This window comes from Felis catus, chromosome B4 (genome assembly GCF_018350175.1).
Source record: "Felis catus isolate Fca126 chromosome B4, F.catus_Fca126_mat1.0, whole genome shotgun sequence".
Classification (NCBI taxonomy): Eukaryota; Metazoa; Chordata; class Mammalia; order Carnivora; family Felidae; genus Felis; species Felis catus.
This window is the reverse complement of record NC_058374.1, coordinates 26786273-26810760: the sequence shown is the minus strand read 5'-3', so window position 1 is coordinate 26810760 and position 24488 is coordinate 26786273. Positions and strand designations below refer to the sequence as shown.

Here is a 24488-nt window from a genome sequence, read left to right as displayed (position 1 = left end):
TACATTTAAAGTAATGTTAAGTATGAACTTAATATTGCCATTGTTTTCATTGTTTTCTGGCTGTTTTGTAGTTCCTTTGTTCCTGTCTTTTTCTCTTGTTCTCTTCCTTTGTGATTTGATGACTTTATGTACTGATATGTTTAGATTTCTTTATTTTTATGTTTTATGCATCCATTATAAGTTTTGCTTTGTGGTTACCATGAGGATTATATAAAACATATTTATAACAGTCTATTTTAAGCTGAAAACAATTTAAATTTCAACATATACTAAAGCTCTGCTCCGCATTTTTATTCTCCTCCCCCAACACTTTGTTTTTCATGTCATTTATATTCATTAACGAACAATTGTAGTTCCATTTTATTACTCATCTTTTAACCTTCATACTAGATTTACAAGTGCTTTACTCACCACCATTACAACATTAGGGTATTCTGAATTTATCTATATATTTACCTTTACCAGTGAGATTTATACTTTCATATTTTCCTGTTACTGATAAGCATCCTTCTGTTTCAGTTTGAAGAAGTCCCTTTAACATTTTTTACATGGCCATTCTAGTACCAATGAACTCCTTCAGCATTTGTTTGTCTGGAAAACACTTTATCTCTCCTTCAATTCTGAAGGACAACTTTACCAGGTAGAATATTCTTAATTGGCAGTTTTTTTTTTTTTTTCTTTCAGCACTTTAAATATATTGTGCCACTCCCTTCTGGCCTGCACAGTTTATGCTGAAAATGTCTGTTGATAGTCTTATGGGGTTTCCCTTTATGCAACAAGTTGTTTTTCTCTTGCTGCTTTTAAGATTCTCCTTGTCTTTATCTTCTGACAATTTAATTGTGATATTCCTTTAATTGGGTCTCTTTGGATCCATATTCTTTGAAACTCTCTGGGCTTTCTGGATCTGGATGTCCGTTTCTTTTCCCAGATTAGAGAAGTTTTCAGGCATTATTTCCTTAGATAGGCTTTCTTCCTTTTCTCTCTTTTATCTTCTGGAACCTCTATTATCCATATAGGTCTGCTTGATCGTGTTTCATAAATCCTTAAAACTATCTTCAGTCTTTTTTAGCTTTTTTTTTTCTTTTGCTCCTTTGATGGGTTGAATTCTACTGCCATTTTTGTGTTTGTTTCCTTTTTCCTCCTCTTCATCTAGTCTTATGTGAATTTCTTTATTAAATTTTTTAGTTCAGGGTGGCTGTGTGGCTCAGTTGGTTAAGCGCCCAACTCTTAATATCAGCTCAGGTCATGATCTTACAGTCCTAATTTCAAGCCCTGCATCAGGCTCTGTGCTGACAATGCAGAGCCTGCTTGGGATTCTCTCTTGCTTACTCTCTCTCAAAATAAATAAATAAATATTTAAAAAAATTTTTACTTCAGCTATTGTATTCTTTAGCTCTGTGACTCCTATGTGGTACTTTATTTTCTCCTTGTTGAAATTTCCACTTTGTCCATTCATTATTTTACAGCCATTATTTTGAACTTTTTTTTTTTTTAATTTTTTTTTTTTAATTTTTTTTTTCCAACGTTTATTTTTTTTGGGACAGAGAGAGACAGAGCATGAACGGGGGAGGGGCAGAGAGAGAGGAAGACACAGAATCGGAAACAGGCTCCAGGCTCCGAGCCATCAGCCCAGAGCCTGACGCGGGGCTCGAACTCCCGGACCGCGAGATCGTGACCTGGCCGAAGTCGGACGCTTAACCGACTGCGCCACCCAGGTACCCCTATTTTGAACTCTTTATCAGGTAAATCACTTATCTTTGTTTCGTTAAGACCTGTTTCCAGAGTTTTATCTTGTTCTTTTGTTTGGAATATATTCCTCTATTTGTTCATTTTCCTTTTCTGCTCATGAGATAAAACATTTACCTCTCTTGCTGGTGTGGTCTTGTGTAGTGAACCTTATCATTCAGCCCAGCCCAAGTTCTTGGGTGTCTCTCAAACTTTTTTGATTATCCAAGCTGATTTCGTTGTTCTTAGTGGCCTCTGGTAGCTGAGGGTCTGTGAAGACCTGTTTCGATGTGGTTATTTTCTCATTAACCTGACGTGTAGGAATCGCTCACCTCTTTTCTGGATTTCTTTCAGAGGGAACTGCTCTACATAAACAGTACATTCAGTGTGTCTTTGGGAGGAAATGAATTTAGGAGCCTCACCGTCTTGGGCCAGAACCCCTACTTTGGTCTAACACACGTTATTTTCAAGTCCTAACACCCAACATTCACCATGATAGAACATATCCTGAGCGATACACATCCCTTTAAACAAATGTTAACAATTGAAATTATACAAAGGATGTTCTTGGACCATAATGGAATTCAACAAGGATCAATAAATATCTGTAAAATCACCAAAAATTTGGAAATACAACACACTACTAAATAGTCCATGAATCAGTGAAAAAAAAAAAAAAGCACAAGGAAAATTCGAAAAGAGTTTGGATTAAAAGGAAATAAAAATGCAATATAAAAAAAATGTATAGGATGCAGCTAAAGCAGGGCTTAGAGGAAAATTGACAGTATTAAGAAAAAGGGAAAAGCCTGAAATCAATTATGTAGGCTTCCACCAAATCAAAACAAAACAAAATGCTAGGGCAAACATGTGAGGTTAACAAGGTCACAGAATACAAAGAAAGTATTTTAAAAACCAGTTGTATATCTATATACTAGCAATGAGCACCTGGAAACTGAATTTTTCTAAGTTTAAATAGAGTCCTAAGACAAATATGTTGTAGAATCACTGCTGTAAAAAATGTCACCAACTAGACAGTCTTGCTTCTGACTGGGCTCTTCAGGGGGAGAAATGTTTGGCCCTCCCCTAATTCATAGCATAAACTCCATCCACATTTAGAAAAGTGTGTTTCCCTTACCTTCGAAGCACTACCTCCTGGTTCTCCAGAGCAGTGCTTCAGACGAACTGTAACATAAGACCATTTTTTCCCAGTCTATCACAGACGATATTTTGTAAAATACCATAAAAATAAACTGCTAGCTGAAATGAAATTCAGAACAAAGATACATAAAACGAAGCCCCGTTTTTCATTAGATTCTACAGACATTAAATGACTCCATTGAGTTGCTTAAAAGTTTCTCGATGCTTACTCTCAATTTTTATGCTCATGTCAAACCAGTACAGAACAGTTTGTGGACCAGCCCCAAGCATGGATGTCTGAGAGTTTGCCAGCAGAGACTAGGTAAAGGGAAGGAGCAATAAACAACAATGATGAGTAATTGACAGGGGAGGAGGGGGCAGGGTCTACCTTTGCTGTGAATCAGTACAGATGCTGGGAAAAGGGCTCCTGCTGGAGACCCTGCATTTCTTTACACCCCAGTCTGAGCTCTCAAGACTCTGGGTACCAGATTAACTGCCACTTGGAGGCTCACGTGTGATCCTGGGGCTTGTTCTAGTAAATATTAAACTGTCCTATTTGGCTCCCTTTTCCAAATCCAAGAAAAACAATTAATATCCACCTACTCTTCTAATAATTTTTGATGTTTTCTTTCTCCTCCCCCCATTCTTTTTGTTTGCTTATTTTCATCTCCCTCTCTCTTTCAACGTATATGTATCCGTGGAATACAGAAAAACAAGACAAATTAGGTCTGCATAGCACATGAAGACTTCTTGAAAATTATTAAAAACTTTCTTCTTGTTCTTTGCAAGTTTGTTCCAATGCAGCTTTTAATGCATTGATATAACCAACCAAGCTTCTCTCTCTCTCTCTCTCTCTCTCTCTCTTTCCTTCCCCTTCCTGCCTCATACATTTCTTTTAAGCAATACTTGGAAAAGTTAAACATTGACCTTTCACAGCTAGTCATTCTGGTGCCCCTTTGTACGCTAGATTTAAGTTGAGCATTCCATGTAACTTGATGTCTTAACTTTCTGATTCTAGCATTTTATCAGTGGCTGAAAATTCCCATAATACTGCTTACTTTAGTTCAGAAATATCAACTATTCATTGTACAGTGAGAAGCTGAGTGTCTCTGGACTGGTTGATTATTCTGGAAATAGAATGTACGCTTCCATGAACTTAATCGTGTAGAAAATTCCCATTATGCTAGGTTCATTGACTGTTTTCTGCAAGGAAATTCTTTTAGGACAGTATTATGAATAAAGCAAATGGAGTGGTCAAAGCATAGTCATGAAGAAAGTTGTTTGAGCCTCTTTTGCTGCAAAAGACCTTGTCCTGATATAATTACAGTTTCTGAGTGTTATCGAAGCCTTAGAAATACCAATTTACACAAAGTTTGACATTTCCTGGCTTTCCAAAATATATCCTGATACTATTCACTGAAATTCCACCAGGATCTCTCTGTTCTTACTAAAAATTAAAAAGTAAGACTATTAAAAGAGAGAATTTGACACATCATTTTTTTTTCTACAAGTACTTCTACGTTTCTAAGGGGAAAATAACTCTAAAATAAAATAATAAAATACAATAAAATAATAAAATAAAATAAAATATCTTCCAGAAAGTTTCATCAATATAGACCACAAAAGTTCACCAGATCCTCAATAAAAAGAGAACTATCCTACCATACCATACAGTAATTACACTACTGGGTATTTACCCCCAAAATACAAACTATTTCAAAGGGATACATGCACCCCTATGTTTATAACGGCATTATTTACACTAGGCAAATTATGGAAGCAGCCCAAGTGTCCATCGATTAATGAATGGATAAAGAAGATGTGGTCTACACACACATATATATACAATGGAATATTATTCAGCCATAGAAAAGAATGAAACATAGTATAATGCTATGTGAAATAAGTCAGAAGAAGACAAATACCATATGATCTCACTCATATGTGAAATTTAAGAAACAAAACAAACAAGCAAAGGGAAAAAAGAGAAACAAACCAAGAAACAGACTCTTGACTACACTGAACAAACTGATGGTTACCACGGAAGAGGGGGGTGGAGGGATGAGTGAAATAGGTGATGGGGATTAGAGTATACTTACCATGATGACCATCAGGTGATACAAGGAATTGTTGAATCACTATTTCATACACCTGAAGCTAATATAACACAGTATGTTATATATACTAGAGTTAAAATTTAAAACTTATTGTTAAAAAGTTTACCAAAACCAACTAATTTCTGCTTCTTTTGGCTAGGAAGGTGGTTTATAGGAAGGTAAGAAGCAAGTGGAAGTAAGAGAAAGGATAAGACTGCGTATTTACTCCATTTCTACGTCCTTTCCAAGAGTCAGAAAGAGGAAAGTTCATAGAGCCCTTTTTTGAATCCCCACAATAAGGGGGTCATCGGAGAGGAGAATAAAAATCCTCTCCCCATAGCTGCCAGAACAACGTATAAAATATGGAATCTTGAAAAATAATAAAATAACACAAAATGAATAAAATGTGGAACGTTGAAGAATAAGATAAGATATAAAATGTGGAATCTTGGGGCATCTAGCTGGCTCAGTTAGTAGAGCATGCAACTCTTGATGTCGAGGTTTTGAGTTCAAGCCCCATGTTAGGCATAGAAATTACTTTAAAAATAAATAAATAAAAATAAATGTGGAATCATCCCTCAAAGATGATTCCAATGAAGAGAACGAATTTCTTCTCATCCCCCAAGCCCCAGAAACAAGCAGGGCAGAGAATTCTCTCCTGGTCTCACTGGGACGGATGAGGCAGGACTTGGCAGAGAGAATGTGGTTAGGGTTGAGCATGGCTTTGCCTTCCTAAAAGGCAGAGACAAAGCGCCACTGTAAAGTTTCCATTCAGAAGTAAAATCGTGTGAATCTGGTTTTATTTTTGTCACAAGTTTTCAGTATCTGTTGGAAGAAAGATGATCCTGGGCAGAAATCCTTGCCCATTGCCTTGGGCAAGTCACTTAGCCACTCTTCCAACTGTGAAGCAGGCAGCAGACCCCCTAAATTTGCAATCATTAAGTACCACTTAAATATCAAACATCTGGGCACAGATCAATAAGCAATATGAATATTCCTTCTTGCTATTCCTAACCGACAAAGTCTACTTATTTTAACATTTCAGCTAATTGTAGAAAATTTTCAAAAACAAAAGGCAAATTTATTGTCACATAATATTTGTCTTATGTAGGGGAAAAGTACAAAGATGAAGGTTATTTTTAAGCAGAACTTTCACCAGGGTTTTTTTTGGGGGGGGGGAGGGGTTGGTGAGGAGGGAGGTTATACTTTTTTATATTGTTTCATTTTATTCAAGACACTAAGGGCAATCCTCGTGTTTGTTTCAAGCTGTACCCAACAAAGCTTCTCCCACTTTTGTTAATTACACTGTTTGGACTTTTCTGTCTTCTCTCCCTACCCACCCAGCTCAAATTCTAAGCCTGAGGTTTACTGTAAACGTAAATTCAATTACAAACAATAATCCAAACGGGTAGTGCTTTTTTATTGGTTGAAGAAAAGGACAGATGGTCTTAAGCATATAACTGCTGTATCCACCACTTTCTGTCTTCTTAAAGCAAACTCTATGGCTGGCTACTTATAAATATTAGAGAGAGGAGACATGATTAAAACCTACATTTTAAAAAGTAATAGAGGGGCGCCAGGGTGGCTCAGTCGGTTGAACGTCTGACTTCAGCCCAGGTCATGATGTCATGGTTCCTGAGTTCAAACCCCAAGTCAGGCTCTGTGCTGACAGCTCAGAGCCTGGAGCCTGTTTCAGCCTCCCCCACTCACGCCCTGTCTCTCTCTCAAAAACAATTAAAAACAAATGTAATTAAAAACTTAAAAAGTAGGGGCGCCTGCGTGGCTCAGTCGGTTAGGCGTCCGACTTTGGCTCAGGTCATGATCTCCCTGTTTGTGGGTTTGAGCCCCCACTGGGGCTCTGTGCTGACAGCTCACAGCCTGGAGCCTGCTTCGGATTCTGTGTCCCCTCTCTTTCTGGCCCTTCCCCTCTCGAGCTCTGTCTCTCTCTCTCTCTCTCTCTCTCAAAAATAAATAAACATTAAAAAATATTAAACAGTAGTAGAATTAAAAATATAAACGAAAAATATGGAGGGGCGCCTGGGTGCCTCAGTCAGTTAAGCGCCTGACTTCGGCTCAGGTCATGATCTCAGTTCATAGGTTCCAGCCCCGCATCCGCTCTCTGCTGTCAGCCCAGAGCTCCTTTTGGATCCTCTGTCCCCCTCTCTCTCTGCGCACCCCCCCCGCCCCAAAATAAATAAACCTTACAAGGAAAAAAAAAAAAAAGAAACCTATGGGAACACAGGAGAAAAAAAAAATTATCTTTATTTCAAAGTAGCATGTTCACAGTAATTCCTATTTTCGAGGGCTTTTTCCCAAGGGCAGCAAAGGGACTTACTAGCACTCTAGAAAAGTGGTGTTGCGACCGTCATTTTAAGAACAAGGATGAAGCTGGAAGAGGGCGCGACTTACTAAATCTCACTCGTCGGTACCGAATCTTTGAACCAAGGGCTCCTTTGGCAAAAACTGCCGGCTGACTGTTCATCCCCGTTGGGCGGCGGGGCGGCGGAAGCCAGAAGAACGGGGGTCAGTAGAGCTGCAGCGGCAGCTGCCGCAGATTTTATTACTCACCTGCCTTGAGCCAGGCGTCGGGCGACGGGGCTCCTCGAGGGACCCGCCAGAACGCGCAGGGAGGCGGTGCAGCTTCTGCTGCTCGGGCCCCACCCCGGCCCCGAGGGGGGTAGTGGGGGGAGGGGGAAGGAGGGAGGGGGAAGGGGGTAGTGGGGGGAGGGGGGCAAGTGCCAAGTTGGAGCGTGCGCTCTCCGAGGAGACTGACAAGCCGCCTCCCTAGCGGCGGGCAGCGTGGGCCAGGGCGCATGTGCGCACCCCCACCTCGCAGCTCTCCCAGGAGCCCCACCGTGACTGCCCAGAGGAGACACCCCGGTGGCTCTGGGAGAAGCTCCCTCTTCCATTTTGCTAGTCAAAGGCACCCACTCAGTTTCATCAGAGCTGTATCGTGTTTTTAGTCTAACCCAAGAGTGGATGCTCCTCAATTGTTCTGCCTGCGGCAAGACTTAGAGGAGTTATAATTGGGGAAGTTCAGATTTCAATGAGAGCTATCAGGCAAGGGCCTTGGAGGGATGGACAGTGACTTGTGGGGTCAAAGGGCCCCAGAGAAAGTGCCAGTATATTCTCAGTCCCAAGTGTAGTGGCCCCTTCTCTGCATCACCTTCCTGGGCCTGAGCACTCACACCCCCTAAGTCCCTAAGTTCCAACCCCACGTTCTTAGCAGATAAAGAATGGCCACCAGGAAAGGTAAGGCTGTGTGTGTCTGGGGGGTTGGCGAGGTGAGGTACAACGTGATTGTTGAATGTGTAGTCAAGGCTGTACCTAGACAACCAGTGCTCCAGGCCCAGGCAGGCAGGATGACCCAGGTCTGGTCCAGGACCGGCCTGCCAGCTTGACGTCACGGCACAAGGTTAACACGAGAGAGCTTCCCAATCAAAGCCTAAGTCAAGAGCGACGGCCCAATCAAGTCACTGGAAAACAAACCGGCTGGGCAGAAAAGCAAAAGCCAAATACGTGATCAAGAGAGAAAGGACATGAAGCCAGGGCCAAAGGGGTCAGAACCAGCTTGAGGCAGGACCCAGAGAGACGGCGTGAGCTGTGGGGAGCCATAGACAGGCAAGAAACCTCAAGTCTAAAGGGAGCAGTGGAGATAGGACGCTATCCTCAGCCAGAAAGCCCATGACCAAGGCGGTCAGAAGAAACAGGGGAAAGGGAAAGACCCAAAATGAGTGGAAAGGATTAAGATTAGAGCTGGTCAGCTGAGAAATGTGTCCGTGTCTCACTCGGCGAACATCCTCAGCAAGTGTCAGGTGGCTGCTTTCAGATGCGGTGCTCACACGTGAGGCACACAGACAAATTCCTGGGCTTGCAGAAGTCCCGCTGATCTGTCACTATCTCAGGGAACACACACGAGAGGCTAACATACAGGAACACAAAAAGGCGCAGAACCACACGAGTCACAACATTCTTAGTAAGGAACAGGAAGTGACAAATCAGCTTTATTACCAAAGCGGAAGGTCGCCTGGATGCTTCAGTCCGTTGAGCATCCGACCCTTGGTTTCGGCTCAGGTCATGAGCTCACGGTCCGTGGGATCGAGCCCCACATGGGGCTCCATGCTGTTAGCATTGGGCCTGTTTGGGATTCTCTCTGCCCCTCCCTCGGTCTCTCTGTCTCTCTCTCTCTCAAAATAAATAAATGCACTTTAAAAAAAAAAAGCTGAATTGTGTTTTTAGTCTAACACATTTCTTGGAAGCACAGATTATTGAACCTTCTTTATGAATGCAGTCTGACACAAAATTCTATTTCGCCTCTCGCACTCCTGTGCGGGTGACCTTTGCAGGCCCTTCACCCGGACCCCCAAGCAGCCAGACAGCCAGCAGTGCTCCTGCCGCCTGTACTCAATGCAGTGAACTGTGGCTTGGCCCTCTGTCAACTAAGTCAGCAGAGCAAACTAACACGCTCGACAGGTGTGTATTCATTAACAGGATGTGCAAAAACAGGTATTTGCTGGAACAGGGAGCAGATAACGTGCCCTTCCTGATTTGGGACAGTGTTAGCACAAACTGTCCTGTGCTGATGTTCAGCACTATAATTGTTCCTAAGAAGCAGCATTTTCCTGCAAGGGATGTTGTTTCAATATTTTCGCCTCAACGTTAAGTACTTTCCTGCTGTCTAGAGCAAAATATAAGCATGGAAAGGTGGCATTGAGCAAATGAAAGACACTCACAAATAAAAGAGATTAAGCATCGCTAAATCTTTGAATCTATTCAGTCCGTAAAGTAAGAGTGATGACCGCTGACCACCTGTGTGTCTTTTCTAGACAGTTCAAGGGCCCTTAAAGGAACAGTATCTCGTAGGAATGGCTAACGTTTACAGCTTTGCAAAGAATCGAGCTAAACCTTTATTTGCATCATCTCAGTTAATCCCCCCAACAACCCAAAGTGCTGATAATATTATTATCCCCATTATGTAAATGAAGAAACTGAACTTGAACCCAGGTCCCTCTGAGGGCAAAACCATACACACCCACGGCGGCTATAAAGACTCTAAAAATGTTAGGATGAGCACTTTGAACAAACGTTTTTGACTTAAAAAGTTCATACGAAGACACAAGCCAGTGAGAGACTCAATGGCAGGTCTTTCTTTGGCCTAGGAGGGAGGTGCTTTTTCCCGGAATAGGTATGAAGACGAAGCCAAAGGAAATGGCCGATTTATTTTTTTCCAGACGAGGTATTTATGTGATGGATATTCTGAAGACGGGAGTATTTTTCCTTTCAGTTGTTTGCTGTTTTGGTGGCTCAGCCCTAGCCGGGGGACCTAGAGAAACTCCAGAACGTTGTGAGCCCATGGCTTCCCAGCAGGTTACCCCCGTCTGGGTCAGTCTGGGGACCAGCAGTGCACTTCCGCCCCTGAAGCCCAGCCTGAGTTAACGACAATGCTGGGGCCCTGCTGGACCTAATTCAATGCTGAGAGCCATGAAAAAAAGAGCTCCATAAATCTTCTGCCCACGAAGAAAAGGTCGGGCTTCCCACATTGGGATAAACAAATTCAGCATTTCAAAGCAACCTGTTAGCTACTCACCACAATTTGCATACAAATGCCAACAAACAACCTCCCATTGTTAAAACAAGCCGCTTAAGGCGGTCGGACTTTATTGCCCACCAATAGCGTTTGTCACAATCCGGGGCCTTGCAAGATTTACCTCCTAACCTGCTTCACAATCAAGTGTCAGGCTGGGAAATGACCCTTGACATTTAGCAATCCCGGATGGACAGACAATCCCCCCCCCCCCCCTTTAGACAGCCTTCAAGCAGCACCACCTCCAGGCTTTGTCAGCCGGTGAATTCGGTAGCCAGAAGCGAAGAATCCCAGGGGAAACCGAGCTCCAGCGCGATCAGTGCTGCCCCCGATTTTGCACAGAGAATAGGTACGTTTCCTCTTTCCTGCCAGTTTGCCTTTGAATGTTGACAACATTGCTGCCTTTAAAGAAATGGGGCTGCTCTTTTCCACACTTTTTTCATATTTTTTTTTAAGGTTGGTAAGGAAGAATACATTTTTTAAATGTTTTGTATTTATTTTTGAAAGAGAGAGTGCGCGCGAGCATGCAAGGGGGAGGGGCGGGGGGGGGGGCGTTGGTGAACAGAGGATCCAAAGCCGGCTCCACGTTGCTGACAGCCCCAAGCCCAATGCAGGGCCTGAACTCACGAACTGTGAGATCATGACCTGAGCTGAAGTCGGCCTCTCAGCGGACTGAGCCACCCAGGCACCGCATACTGGTATTTTTAACACACGCTACCGGAAGCCTGTTGACGGTTTGATCCAGCGCTCGTAGAAAATATAAATGTATGTTTATACATTATTATATAAATATAAATATAAATATAAATATAAAATACTTTTAATAAATAAAAGGCTTATGGGAAACTAGAAACAATAGTTAGGAAGTCATGATCATCCCCCCCCCCCCCCGCACACATAAACACGTTCTTTAACTTGCATTTCATTATTTAAAGTTACCTACGCAATAAGTAATTTTCTTGAGAGAACACTGATAATCAAAGAAACATATATAAAGGCTCAACTATAAAAGTACAAATGGATGCATAAGAGCCATTTGGATTTTGAAGTAAAAGGTAATCCTTTAATGAAGATGCTAGGTGTGTGGAGAGGGGTGGGTAATGTGTAACTAACCTTTGGTGTGACCTTGAATGCAGGACGCAGCAAGCTATTTGTTGCTTTTATTATAGCCTCTGGTGAGAGGTTCAGTTCCGGAGGAGAAAAAAGGATCCGCCCAAGTTACCCCTGTGTGGCTGGGACAAGCAGGTTGAAGATGAAATAGCTTGCGGATTTCAGGTTCTTCACCTATTGGCCCAACAAAACTCTCAGCGGCTTATTTTTTTTTAAATTCCTTAGAGAAACACCGTGTGATGACAACTTTGGATACTTCGGAATACCAAGAATGAAAGTACAATTCTTAGCTTAATGGAGAATAAGGATATGCTTCTAGGTGAAAAGTAGTATCCTTAAATCAGCTTGGAGATGGGCACCAAGTTTAAAAGGTGGGGATGCATTTGACCTTAGCAATGCTTCATTAATTTTCAGATCCATTTCAATTGCTTCTCCTTAACTCCCTTCATGAGCAACTTGTTTTCCTTTGGACTTCCCATACAACATTGTAACTCTTTAACACAATAGTTGAGGAGTGCCTGGGTGGCTCAGTGGGTTAAGCATCTGACTCTCGATTTCTGCACAGGTCATGGCTCAGGTCATGAGCTCACCGTTGGTGAGTTCAAGCCCCACATCGGACTTGTCACTGACAACATGGAGCTGGTTTGGGATTGTCTTCTCTCCCTCTTTCTCTACCCCTCCCCTGCTCGTGTGCTCATGCTCTCTCTCCCCCTCTGTCTCTCTCAAAATAAACATTTTTAAAAATATTAAAAAAAATTAAACGATAGTTGAAAGAGTGGGGAAACCAAAGAGAAAGACATTTGTTTATTTACTGACAGCCTGGATTCAGATGCTTACTGCAAGACATCTCATTCTCCCTTCACTTCATTCTCTCCTTGGATCACAGCAATTTACAAAGGCTATTGGTCTCCAGCCCCTCCCCACTGGGAGTTCACAGTTTAATCCCCAAATCCGGGTGAGAAATACCCCATTTAGCGAGGCAACTGTGAGTGAAAGTCTTGGGTATCAAAATCACATCCACGAAATGTAGTAAAAAAAAAAAAAAAAGAAAGAAAAGAAATGCCTCGGCGTGGACTCCCGACACTGGAAAAGTAAGAGACTGCTTTTAGAAGTGTGGTGTTTTTCCACTGTCCTCATCAGTTCCCCAGGGAAATTCCAAGGGGAAGAGACCAGGGATAAAGAGCTTTCTGTATTTCTCTTGGTTTTAACTGCTAAAACAATTTTTGTTCCATTAGGTTTGTAATATGAGAGCTTTCACAGTGAATTTACACAACAGCCTCTGACTTTATTAATTCATCACAACGAACTTAGTCTTCACGTGTCTAAAACAAATTGCTGACTTCCCACAAATTCCAACATCTGCTTACACACTGCCTTGAAAACTCGTTCAATGGAAAATGAGTCCAGGATTTCAAAGACTGTTCAGCTAGCATGGCACATATGTATACATGCTATATACGTACGTGTATTTATATACATATAAAGTTATCAACTCCGCTCTTCAAGATTCTGCTCAGGTTAATCCAACATCAGTCTGATCTGCAAGATACAGGCTGCTAAACGCAATCTGAAATAGCCTCCAACAGGCCAGCTGGCTACTAGCTACACTAGATGGAAGGAATCTCCTAGAAGTCTTGAGGAATGATGGATGGATGCCTTGAGATATTGTGTAATTGCTTATCCAAAGTGTCTCCCAGGATAGCTCATCAATGCCTTTCCTGGAATCCCTTTTAATATTCATAGAATGGCGAAAGTTTGTAGAAATATGGCTGGCAGGCCTCCCCCATAATACATACTTTGAAACTCTCCAAAGCAGATCCATTGGAAAATCGCCACTATCCTGCAAGCAGTATGCCCCTAGCTGGCTACCCCCGTCTCTGACACCTCCCCAGGTCTATCTCCAAATTTCCAGAATGGCAGACAGGTGAATTACGCCATCACACCCCAAAATGGGCTACAGCATTAGCCGACTAGCCAGGACATGTTCAGGGTCGAAAACTGTACTCCAGAGAAAGAGTTGTCAAATTTTGAAAGCACGTTTAAATTTGTTACTTCATTGGATCTCAAATTCTGAGATCAATGGCCTGCCTTCTTAAATCAGCCGAGTGAGGACAACATTGACAGAGGGGGAAGAAGAGTGAGTTGGTGTCTAAAACAGTCCTTTTTTCCATTACACTTGTGACCCACAGAGTCACTGACTAAATTAATTTCATCTAGGGAAATGAATTGCATTTTTCACTAACTAGGACACCCTTCCCCACCCCACCCCCCCAAAAGAGACGTTCACACAGTTCTAAAAACCTGTTGTGGAACTATTTGTATTTTGTTTGGAGCCTTTATGAGGCAAATTATAATTGATGGTGGTACTTGTTTAGAGTGTATCAATCAGACACAATCTGGTCAAGTGATTCTGGAACGGTATCTGTTGTCCACGTGACTGACTCCCTTGACTTTCTCACTGGATTAACCACCAGGAGCAGCTGAAATTCCAGCACTTCATTCTGTCAACTACCAAAAACAACAAACCAAAACAACCCCAAATAGGTACATAAAACCAAAATGTTATCAGTAGCCACCAGATTAACCCAAAAGGAAACAATTATATATCTCATTAGTAGATGAGGCTAAAAGCAATAAATTAAAAACAAATATTAAAAATGCTATATGCATTCTGCAGTTCATCTCGAGTATGCACGATCCGAAATACTACAGTCAGGTAAATAGCCACTGGAAAGGCAATAGCTCTCAAATTTTGAGGAATATTCTGTTGGGCCACTCTGGTTCACCCAAGACCCTCATGTATATTAATAGAAATTACTATACCTCCATACAATAATCTTATAGAGATTATCGCCCCCATTTTATGGGTAACAAAACTGAGTACTCAGAGAGCTTAAGTAATTTGCCCAAGTTCACACAGCTGGTAGAGGCAATGGCAGCACTGGAATCCAGGCTGTGAGACTCCAAAGTGCACTTGACCACTACTATCCTGTATGAGTTGGGCCTCATCGTTCCGTGTAACTTTCAGAGGCTTAACGTTATTCGGGCCGAGACAGAGAAGAGGACCAATTAGAGGTTATAAGGAAAAAAATCTGTCCTGGCCCCAAAAAGGCTAGTTCCAGACTCATGATACTAGATGTCACTGCTTTCAAGCTTTTAGCCTATAATCAACCCATATTGAAACCAGATTTACGAGCTCTTCAGAGGAGAGCTTTGTGATTTTCTAAAGCAGACATGTTTGGTATTTTAGAAGGTCAAACCCCCTATGGTGCAGTGTTTTTAATAAAATCAGTTCAGCAGAAATTAGAGACACCCCAGTCAATTTCTAGGAAGCCTCTGAACCATTCAAAATAAGGGGGGGGGGGGAGAACATAAAAGACAGAACCTTGTACGGATCCATTTTTTCCAAAGGGGTAGAACGTAAGGGGTGTAGGTATAGAAACATCGTGGCAAATTTGGTCCCATTTGTCTCCGGTTTGGGCAAATTTCCACTTGGAAAAAATATTACTTTTGGGGGGAGTTCTGTGTCAATATTAAACAAGGGCTGTTCCTGGTCAGCCCGGCCTTGTACTGTCACCTCAGAGTAACAGTAAACATCTCTATGAGGGAAAAACCAACACACCAGTCATCACCTTTCTTACATCACCGAATCAGGTAGGTAGTTATTTCATGAAGGGCCCTTTATCTCCACGCTTGGCAACTTCCACCCTCTCGGAGGAAAGCAAAAGGAGCACCTATATTTAGTTCTTGGTAAAAATCAAAGTTGAGAAGCCTGTAATATTTTCGTCGAAAGGCCAAGTTCTGCCCAGATCTGACTTTTAAGACTGGTGGCGAGGGCATGTGCAAATACAAGTGAATAAATATCTCATTTAGTATTTATGAATACTAACCATGAAGGGGAAAGGGCTTGTAATGAGGAAGAGACACAGGGCCAGTCTCTTATGCGGCTAGCACCTTAGCACCCGGGACACCCAGTCTGCCCACGAGGGCGGGGGGGGGGTGGGGGGGTGGCCACAGGGCCACCACCCCACTGAACGGGGAGGTGTCAACCGCCTCGTGAGTTTACAGAAGGAACAAGAGGCAGGTCAGCGAACACAGAACACGGAAGTGGAGACATTCGACGTTCACCTTCCACAAAATGTGATCACAGCAGCAGCCGAGACCCAGGCCCTTCCTGGAGGATGGAGTTTCCTGGTTTCCAAGCGTTTCAAAATACAAGACTATTTTTTATTCCTTTTTTTGTTAAAGATTTCTTTCTAAGTAATCTCTACGCCCGATGCCCGTAACCCCGAGATCCGGAATCGTATGCCCTACCAACTAAGCCAGCCAGGCACCCCCAACACAGGACTTGAAATCCTTCGTTGCCTTATTTAAGGAATTGCCGAGTTCCTGGTTAACTGGTACTTGGAAGAAATGAGGTGAGTAGAGAATAACAGCAGGGCCAGCAGGGGAAAACTAACTACACAGAGCTAATACAAACACTGCCTACCCGGAAGAATCACCGAGCCCGTAGGATGCTGTGCATGAAAGGAGAATGGCCAAGGAGCGGGAAGTCTTCATTTTCAAGCTACAAGGGCAGGTGAGGGTAGAAGCCCCAACTGGCAACTTCAGTGAAGTCTCTTCCCTAGACAGGTGTGCATAGTTAGGCCCCACAATTCTGCGGCTCCCTCAAGAAGCGCCACTCCTAAAACTTAACCCATTTTGTAAACTGTAAACCACGCGTGCAAGAACCGTAATTCTCAAAAAGCACAGTACGAATGCTGTCATTTATTAAAATGTGTATTTATTCCATGGCCTACTTTGTATGGGGCTGTGGTCTACCGATTATTAAATAATCTAGGTTATTGTTTTTTAGACTAGTCATTGCAACTCAGATTCTCCCATGAACGTGGCTACTGCATCTGTCTTCAGGGATCCAAATTATGCTGATCATAAAATATTCCCCCAAATACGCACACACACAAAGAATCCCTTAACACGTATCAAAGACAACCCCATACTCAAATATGCAGACTATAGGTTAATTTTTAGCAGAAGTTTCAAATATACAAAAGAATCGAGGGAAAAAAAAAGCCTACGTGGCAAATTCTTCTCACGTGTAAGATAACAAAGACCTATTTGGGGGAAAAATATGCAAATGCAGCATGGGTTTAAATTCAGCCTGAGAAGTGTTGCCAGACAGAAAAGTCCTACAGGAATGGAAACACAGTCTATCAGTGGCTGAAGTCAATGTCAGGGGCAGGGGGGTCCCAGTGGTACTGTGTGTTCTTTAAATCTCAATTGATACAAATAACGTTCACTGTTGAAACCCTTTCTAAACATCGAGAGGTAAAAAACAAAAACAAAAAAAAAAACAAGTTAGCATAACACTGTGTTGAAGGAAGGTTTGCAAACTAGGAGCATGATACAATCAAGTTTGGCTAATTTGGGGTCCACAATATTTAACGTGATTTGACACAAAGTTAACCGATAAATTAATCAACAGCAAAAGGAGACAATGACTAACTTGAACTGGAGAAGAAGTTTCCTTTAGTGGGTTTGGTCTGGCTTTCCTTTTGGGGTTGGAGGTAGACACATTTTAAAAAGAAGCATTCCAGAGCATCTGGACTAAGCTGAGAAATATTACCTTTGCTAAGGCAACTCCAGATACTGATCCATCATATCTGACCTGGTATAAATAAGTCTAAGATTTCTCGCAGATGAGAGCTAAAAACCAGAACTGTCCTAACAAAAAACGGGGGGGGGGGGGGGGGGGGTGAGACACTGAACGATGGGCGGTACACATTTGGAAATTTTCCACGCTGTGAGAAAATTACAAATACACAAGTAAGAATGAACAAGATCTTGGTCTTGTTTCAAAACAAAAGTCAAGCCCAATCCTAGAGTGGAGACCTTATCAGAATCAACAACAGTAGAATCAACAACAGATCTTCATTTGTGGCATGAACGTGTCGTTTCTTACACTTCCCACCTAGTTTGTTTTTAATTTATGACAAGACACGGCTAAATTTCAGACAAAAAATATAGATATATTTTTTAAATCTTTACAATAAATCAGGACGTCGGAGCTGACACAGAGCACATGTCAGTTTATTTAGGTGCTCGATTCCAGCTCGCGCAGATGCAAATAACCCTGGTAACAGTGAGTGCACAGTCCTCTCTTTGCTTTTTCTAATTTTAAAGCAAAGAATACATCTGACTGCCTTCAAGTCTGTGCAAATAATCCTTCAGAAGAAATATCCAAGATTCTGTCCGCAGAGGTCGTTTGGTCTCTCCCAGATGATGACGTGAGTTTGTTTTTCTTCAGATAAAGTGCTCCTGTCCAGCAGAACTCAAGGCCTTCAAAGCGTCCGAGAACTTGGGTGCGGATGAGGCCCTGTCATACGAACTCCAGCTTCCCGTGCCCGCTGTACATGCCCCAGTGAACGAGCGAGAGGATCTTGTCGTTGCCGAGGTCCGCCTGCCTCAGTTTGTCACAGGTCAGGCAGCAATTCTCGTGCCCGCTCACGGGCACCATGCATTCCAAGTCCAACTTTGCCACCTGCCCCTTTTTGGAATGGTGTCCGTGAAAGCTGTAATGCAAACGCGACAGCATCTGCTGCCGCTGGTCCTGCAGTCTCTTGTTCTCGCTTCGAAGCATCCTCAAGGCTAACATGATAAGCAACACTAAAATCAGGCCGCCGGCGATGGGAACAGCGATCACCGCTGCCCGGAACCACAGCTCTTTGGAAGAGGTCAGCTCCTGCACTTTGGTGATGAGGTTCCTGCTCCCGTCGTGCCGATACCGGTTTCCTGGTCCTGAGGGAGTACAAGGAACGAGGAGACTGTGTTAACCCCTCCTGTGGACTGGACACTTACGATCATCTATCCGTCCGGCACGACGCACCCCATCTAAAAGAAGCTTACAGTGACCTCGGCAACTTTCAGAAAATGAACGTTGCAAACACGATGCCCAGAGGCTTACCAAAAACAGGTGTTTAGAGGCTGTCGTTACTGACGAGCAATGGTCTTCCGAGGTCTTGAACGTGTAGCAAAACCAGGCAAAGCCTATCACGTAGACAGACATCTAATGCTCAGGCAGACATAAAAGCGACTCAACAGAGATGCATCTTTGCACCCAGCCATGCCTCTCCCTCCGGTGTCTCTAATTACATTCACAGCAAAATCAACGGCAGGCACACCAAGTCGCGGCTGCCACAAGCCCGTAGATCAGGCAAGCGTTCTGGTTAGAAAGGGCTTCCACCTACCTGAGGCCTCCCCCTTGGGAGGAGCCAGGACATCCTGCAGCCCTCTGTAATTGCACATATCTTCATGACAGCATCCCAGCGTGGGCATGGTGGTGCCAGAGTGGTTCCGTGCCTGTTTGGCTTGGCAGACGTCCGCTGTGCTCGCGAGAGAGTCCAGGCAGCCATGGGTGAGCGGGGAATTTGTGTTCTGGGGATCGAGAAGTCTAGAGAAGCAGGCGCTCAGCTCAGATTTGCACATATAGCCAGTGGCCACGCAGTGGGCAGCATCACAATAGCATCTGATTTCACCTGAAAACAACGAGAAATTGCGTCACACTCCTTCAGGGGGCAGATAATGCATCCCCCTAAGCAACTGCTAAATCGCCAAGATCAAAGGCACTAACTTTTAGAATATTCAGCTGAGCGCCTACAATGGCAGTCCCCGGTAGACTGGAAAAGCCCTAGGTGCTTAAGTTTCAATCCAGTTCAATGTAATTTTAGAAATGTATTAATCCCAATTGCAGAGTATCAGAGTTCAGCCGCGTCTGATGAGTTAGCAAGGAATTAAAAATACTACTGTTGGTTTTGAAGGCAAACAATCATCACGATAATTTCTACCGTAAGGTAAATTACACTGTTTATTCATCTTAATCCTACGTGACCATACAACATAAAAATGCTAGGCTTTTTGATTTTGTCAGTATAAATATTTGATCGGAACTACTGAATTGTTTACTACCTTAAAGGGCTGTGCCAAGATTTAAGAGCTTTAGCTAACACCTTATAAAGTTATTAACTAGAAACACAACAATCTAGAAATTGCTCCGGTCAGGAGGTTTTAAAACTATGAAACTGGGCAGCTATTTGCAACCTCTCTAGAAAAGGCAAACTTTGCCTATAAAGATCTTTTCATGCAGAGGAGCTTTTAGTCAGTATATTGTAAAACAGGAACTAGGCAGTTTACAATTAGTGGTTTGCTTGCCAAAGTCAATTTCTTTCAGCCCAAATGGAAAGTCATAAAACTGGGGGCGGGGGGGGGGGGGGGGGGAGGGGGGGAGGAGGGGTGGCGGGTATTAAAAAAAAAAAAAAAGGCAAAGCTAACTTCTCCGCCCCTTAACTCCCCAGTTTTACATGTAATTCAACATGGGATCTAAAGGGGGAAACGTTGAAACTGAAAATCCTCCCCTGGTTGAATGAAAAATCCTTAAGGAAACCTCAAATTTTTCTCCAGGAAGTGATTAAAAGTTTCCTTTATAAAACTTATTTGGGGAGTTGCAAGTCACTAGTAACATTTTGCTGCATGCGCGCCCTGAGGCTTTTAGCATCAATTTCTAGTTGAAATAATCTGGGTCTCCGAGCTATCCCTAATACCATATCTGACAGTGGATTCAGGTCACTGTCGTATGCCACAACTAAAGCTACTAGAACGGAACTTAGGCACACTACCCCTTCCCGGCTTCCCAATCTGAAGTTCTGTCTAGTTACTGAAACCTGTGCTCTGAAATTAAACACCAGGGACTGTGGCTTTCTAGACCTCTTCCTACCCTCTCCTTTCTTCCTCCTCCTCTCCCTGAATGTGAATGCCTGAGTAAGGTGTCTCATTTAATTATCTGTCCAGATTCCAGGCCACCGTATGGTGTGCTCAGTTTTCACCAGAGGCTGCTAATGCTTCGGTTCTTAAAAAAAACAAAAAAACAAAAAAATAAAACCTGCCAGCTAAACACAGATCTTTGGCAATGGGGAGTCTTTAACCGTCCAAAGCTGGAGGTCTTTCTCCTATCCTAAATCTGCGCTCCCTGTCCCGAGTCTGGGCCCAAGTCCCTTACCCGGGGAAGACCTTGGGGCTGGAGCCCTGCTTTGGCTGGGTTTTTGTCTCCTCTTTCCAATCTTAATGTTTTGCATAAAGGTCACCACTCCTAGGTGGGGAGGACTACATATCCCTCGTCTAACAAATTCCATGTATAGATTTAAAGTAGAAATAAAACAGATGAAAAGTCCATTCTGATCCTAGTCACCTCACTCCTAGCACAGAAAAAGAAAAAAAAAAGTTAAATGTTTATGAGAGCCTATTTAAAATGCTATATTTGCCATGACCTAAAACAGTCTAATAAAATTTTGACAGGTAACTACGAAAGTTCTAACAACTTTTTTTTTTTAATTGGAGCCACATTTGAACAAGTTGAATGGACTTTTGTATTACTGTATTAAAACTATATTTCTGTCGTTTCATAAAGTTTCTTCCTGTGGCATGCGAAAGGCCCAAAAAGGGGACTGGTATTTGAAAACAGTGAACAATGCTCTTCTGTTCCCCCCCCCCTTTCTTGTTACTGTATGTAGTGATTACACAAAAATGTCTGCTTTAGTCAAGATGGCTACAGGAGAGACTGCTGGCTTCTTTTAAAGCTTTTGAAGTCCGCAGCAGTCAGAAATCTCTGATCCCCTAATTATATCATTATCAGGCACATAGTTTCGGTATCTGTGACTTCATGTCAGCCTCAGTCCCTCCCTGTTCTGCCGGCCTTTGATAGGGCCAGGAGGCTCCCCTCTGCAGGCTACCAGGGCTGTTATTTAGGGTTAATTACACCCTTCCTTCCAAAATAAATAAATACTGTAGCACATCATCCTTGCTGGGCTAGCTTATCCTTTAACCTCATGCCTGCTACATGGCAATTAGAGAAGGGGGGTGGTGCAAAAGCGAAATAACGCTTTCCCAGTTAAAAAAAAAAAATTATCTGTTCACACAACAGTAGGTAGAGTTCATGGAGTTGGGGGAGGGGGGGGGTGAGGGGAGGGTAACGTTGAAATCTAGGAGTTCTGGTTATTCCGACCTGAAAGGCGAAAGCCTGCAGGGGGAAATAAAGACCCTGACCTGTGCCTCTTTTTCTTTCTTTTCTTTTCCTTTTTCTTTCTTTCTTTTTTTGGTAGTGTGTAAAATACGAGGTGAGCGGTAAGTGGGACCGCTGACAGAGCCTACTCGTCCCAGCCACCGCGAAGCCACACAGCACACACTCCTGCACAGAGACACACACTTCGAGCACCTACTCTCGCACGGGGAGTCACGCACACTCGCTGGCTCACAAAGACACACACACAAAGCCACGGTGGCGGACAGGGCCGCACGTGGAGACGTGCAGGGACACCCCCACACTCCAGCCCGGTGCCGCCCGGCCACCCCCGCCCGCGGGGTGCGCAGGGAGGCGGCGGCCCAGCGCACTCCACCGCCCCGTTCCCCGGCTGCAGACGTTCAGAAGTTCGCTACGGACGGACTTCCAAAAACATTGTGACAAGCACTTGCCCTGAGGTCTGACTCCACCTCCACGCGCCGCGCCCGGGACACCCGAGGGGGCGGCCGCGAAGCCACCGCCGCGACTTCTAAGAACAGGCAACTTGTCGCGACCTGCGGGCTCCAGCGCGGGAGGAAACCTCGCCCGCCGCTAACAAAGCCTTGGCAGCCGCCTTCAAAGGCCCGCGGCGGCGGCCGCCCGGGACCCCCGCGCGCCCCTCCCAGGGGAGCCCGCGCCCCGGGCCGGCCGGCGGGCACCCACCTTTGGTGAGCAGCACGGCCATGGCGCAGAGTTCGAGCTGCAGCCAGATGAAGATGTAGCTGGAATGGCGATCCATTGACGCCCCCCACGGCCGCGGCGCCCCCGCCGGCTCCCGGAGCCGCGGCGCAACTGCAGCCTACGACTCCCGGAGCGCGCAGTGCATGGGTGCTGCCCGGGGCGGCGGGCGCCGTCAGCGACAGGGCGAGGGGCCCGGCCGCGGCCGGAGCATGGAGCGCGGCTGGAGGGGCGCGGAGGAGCCCAGACGACTTTCGCGACCCGACCCCGCAGCCAGCGGCTCCTCCGCTCCGCTCGGCGCTGCAGTCCCGCGTGAGCTACCGGCCTCCGCGTTGGCCGGGCACTCCGCGAGGGGAGAAGCTCCCCGAGCGCACGCAGAGACCGCCAGCCGCGAGCTCCAGCCTGCGCCCGCCTCAGCCGGCCCGGATCCGCGCCGTAAATAGCGCCCCGCGCCGGGAGCCGGCCAGACACCGCCCCGCCCCCGGCCCCGCCCCGGCAGCGCCAGCGCCGTCCGATTGGTCGCCAGGCTCCAGTCAATCATCCCCGCGGCCAGGAGGCGGGCCCAGAGGGGGGCCAGGAGGGACCTGCCCCGCGGCTCCTGGCGGCGCCGGCGTCTGGGGCCGCGGGCTGGGAGGCTGCCGTCTCCCGCGCTCCCCCTCGCGGATGCCTGCGCGTCCGTGACCTTCTGGAGGCGCGGGGTCGATCCCGGCCTCCGGGTCTGTCTCTGGCACTCGACACCGAGACCCTCACAACCCAGCCTTGGGCCGGCTTCTTTTTTGTTGCCCCCGAAACGCGCGAGAGACCGCGCGGCCGCCTGCGAAAGCCCTCCCGGGCCACGCTGCGCGCTTTAGGAACCCCAGGGACAAGTGGCGGTCCCCCGGCGTGCGCCGACGGCCAAGGCGCCCCTGCCCAACCCTCCTGGCTTGCGTGTGGCCAAGGAGGGGGTTCCGTCGGGAGCCCGGAAGGGGGGCGGCCGGGCGCTAGGGTCTGCTTTCTGCCTTCCCCCAGCCGCCCTCCCTCTCAGCGCATCCGCCTCGAGCCGCCTGCCCTGTGATCAATAAAGCCCAGACAGACAGACTGTTGATCAGTGGGAGCCGCTAAGTTCTCCTGGGTAGACAGGGGACGAGTAGCCGGCTAGAGACACTTAACGAAAATTAGCAAATCCAAAAGCACCCGGCGCCAGCGAGACGACACTGGCCGAGACTGACACTCAATTAACCACCCCCCAAACAATCGCAGGCAAACACACCGGCTGACTCTGATCAATATCAGTCCCGCAGTGATCTCCTTTCTGAGATACTAATTCATTTATTAGGACTTGCAGGGCTGTCGGCCCCAACGTACCCAAAGGCGTTCCTGGAGGTTGTGCTGTTTTTTTGTTTGTTTGGTTTGTTTTTGTTGGTTTGTTTTGTTTTGGTTTGGTTTTTAGGAGGTGAAATTCAACTTAAAACTCTTGATCCGAGGGAATGCTCTTGTATCCCTTCCTCCCATAATCTGAGATTAACAAGTCAACCATTTGCGAAATTTCCTTTTAGGATCAGCCAACATTTCCCTACCTGATAAAAATGTCGGGGGGGGGGGGGAGGAAAAAAGCATTTAATTCTAAGGTGGGAGATGTAAAGTCAAACCCTTTAGGACTATTGTACAGAAATGACCTTTAAGACTAAGAAAAAAATGTACATGTCTGAAGGACCGAAAATCAAGGTGAACCTTGTAAATTAAACTTATTGAAAGTTCACAGAGGATACAGGATACAGTTAATGAAATTGCCATTAAAAAATAATGTTTATATGCAGAAAAAATAAAATAATTTCATAAGTTGATGCGCTGTCCATTACTTCACTAGATCAAAATTGCATCTAAAAAAGATGGGAGAAGTTTTAGGGGGAAATTACCCTGGCTGGAGCACCAGGTAACCTGCAGGCATTTCTCAAATGGTGGGTTGACCCTTGCTCCTGAGGAGGAGTCTGATTAGAACTGCCTGACATCTGCTTCTTTGACAAGTTAACAGTTCTAAGGGGTTCACGAGACAGTACTTTTCATGTAAGGA

General features: G+C 44.9%; 1 protein-coding gene and 1 long non-coding RNA gene across 2 annotated transcripts; one reads left to right on the top strand and one right to left on the bottom strand.

Annotated features, from left to right (window-relative positions):
* Nucleotides 1–10692: 10692 nt before the first annotated feature.
* Nucleotides 10693–12274, top strand: LOC123386810. Its single transcript, XR_006601254.1, has 3 exons — nucleotides 10693–10891; nucleotides 11878–11971; nucleotides 12218–12274. It is a non-coding gene; the product is annotated as an uncharacterized LOC123386810 (long non-coding RNA).
* A 4141-nt stretch (nucleotides 12275–16415) lies between these two features.
* BAMBI (BMP and activin membrane bound inhibitor) lies at nucleotides 16416–22836 on the bottom strand. The gene is made up of 3 exons (XM_023256490.2): nucleotides 22424–22836; nucleotides 18900–19187; nucleotides 16416–18450 (listed from the first exon to the last, which is right to left on the bottom strand). Exons 1-3 carry the CDS (start codon nucleotides 22497–22499, stop codon nucleotides 18032–18034), a joined length of 783 nt encoding a protein of 260 aa, XP_023112258.1. The 5' UTR covers nucleotides 22500–22836; the 3' UTR covers nucleotides 16416–18031.
* Nucleotides 22837–24488: the final 1652 nt, after the last annotated feature.

Excerpts from the sequence above, each read along its gene's own strand:
- BAMBI (XM_023256490.2), bottom strand. The coding sequence starts at position 22,499 with ATGGATCGCCATTCCAGCTACATCTTCATCTGGCTGCAGCTCGAACTC. Across the intron at positions 19,188-22,423 it reads GGCCGTGCTGCTCACCAAAG|GTGAAATCAGATGCTATTGT; the intron begins GTGGGTGCCCGC and ends CGTTGTTTTCAG. Across the intron at positions 18,451-18,899 it reads TCCCAAGGGGGAGGCCTCAG|GACCAGGAAACCGGTATCGG; the intron begins GTAGGTGGAAGC and ends GTACTCCCTCAG.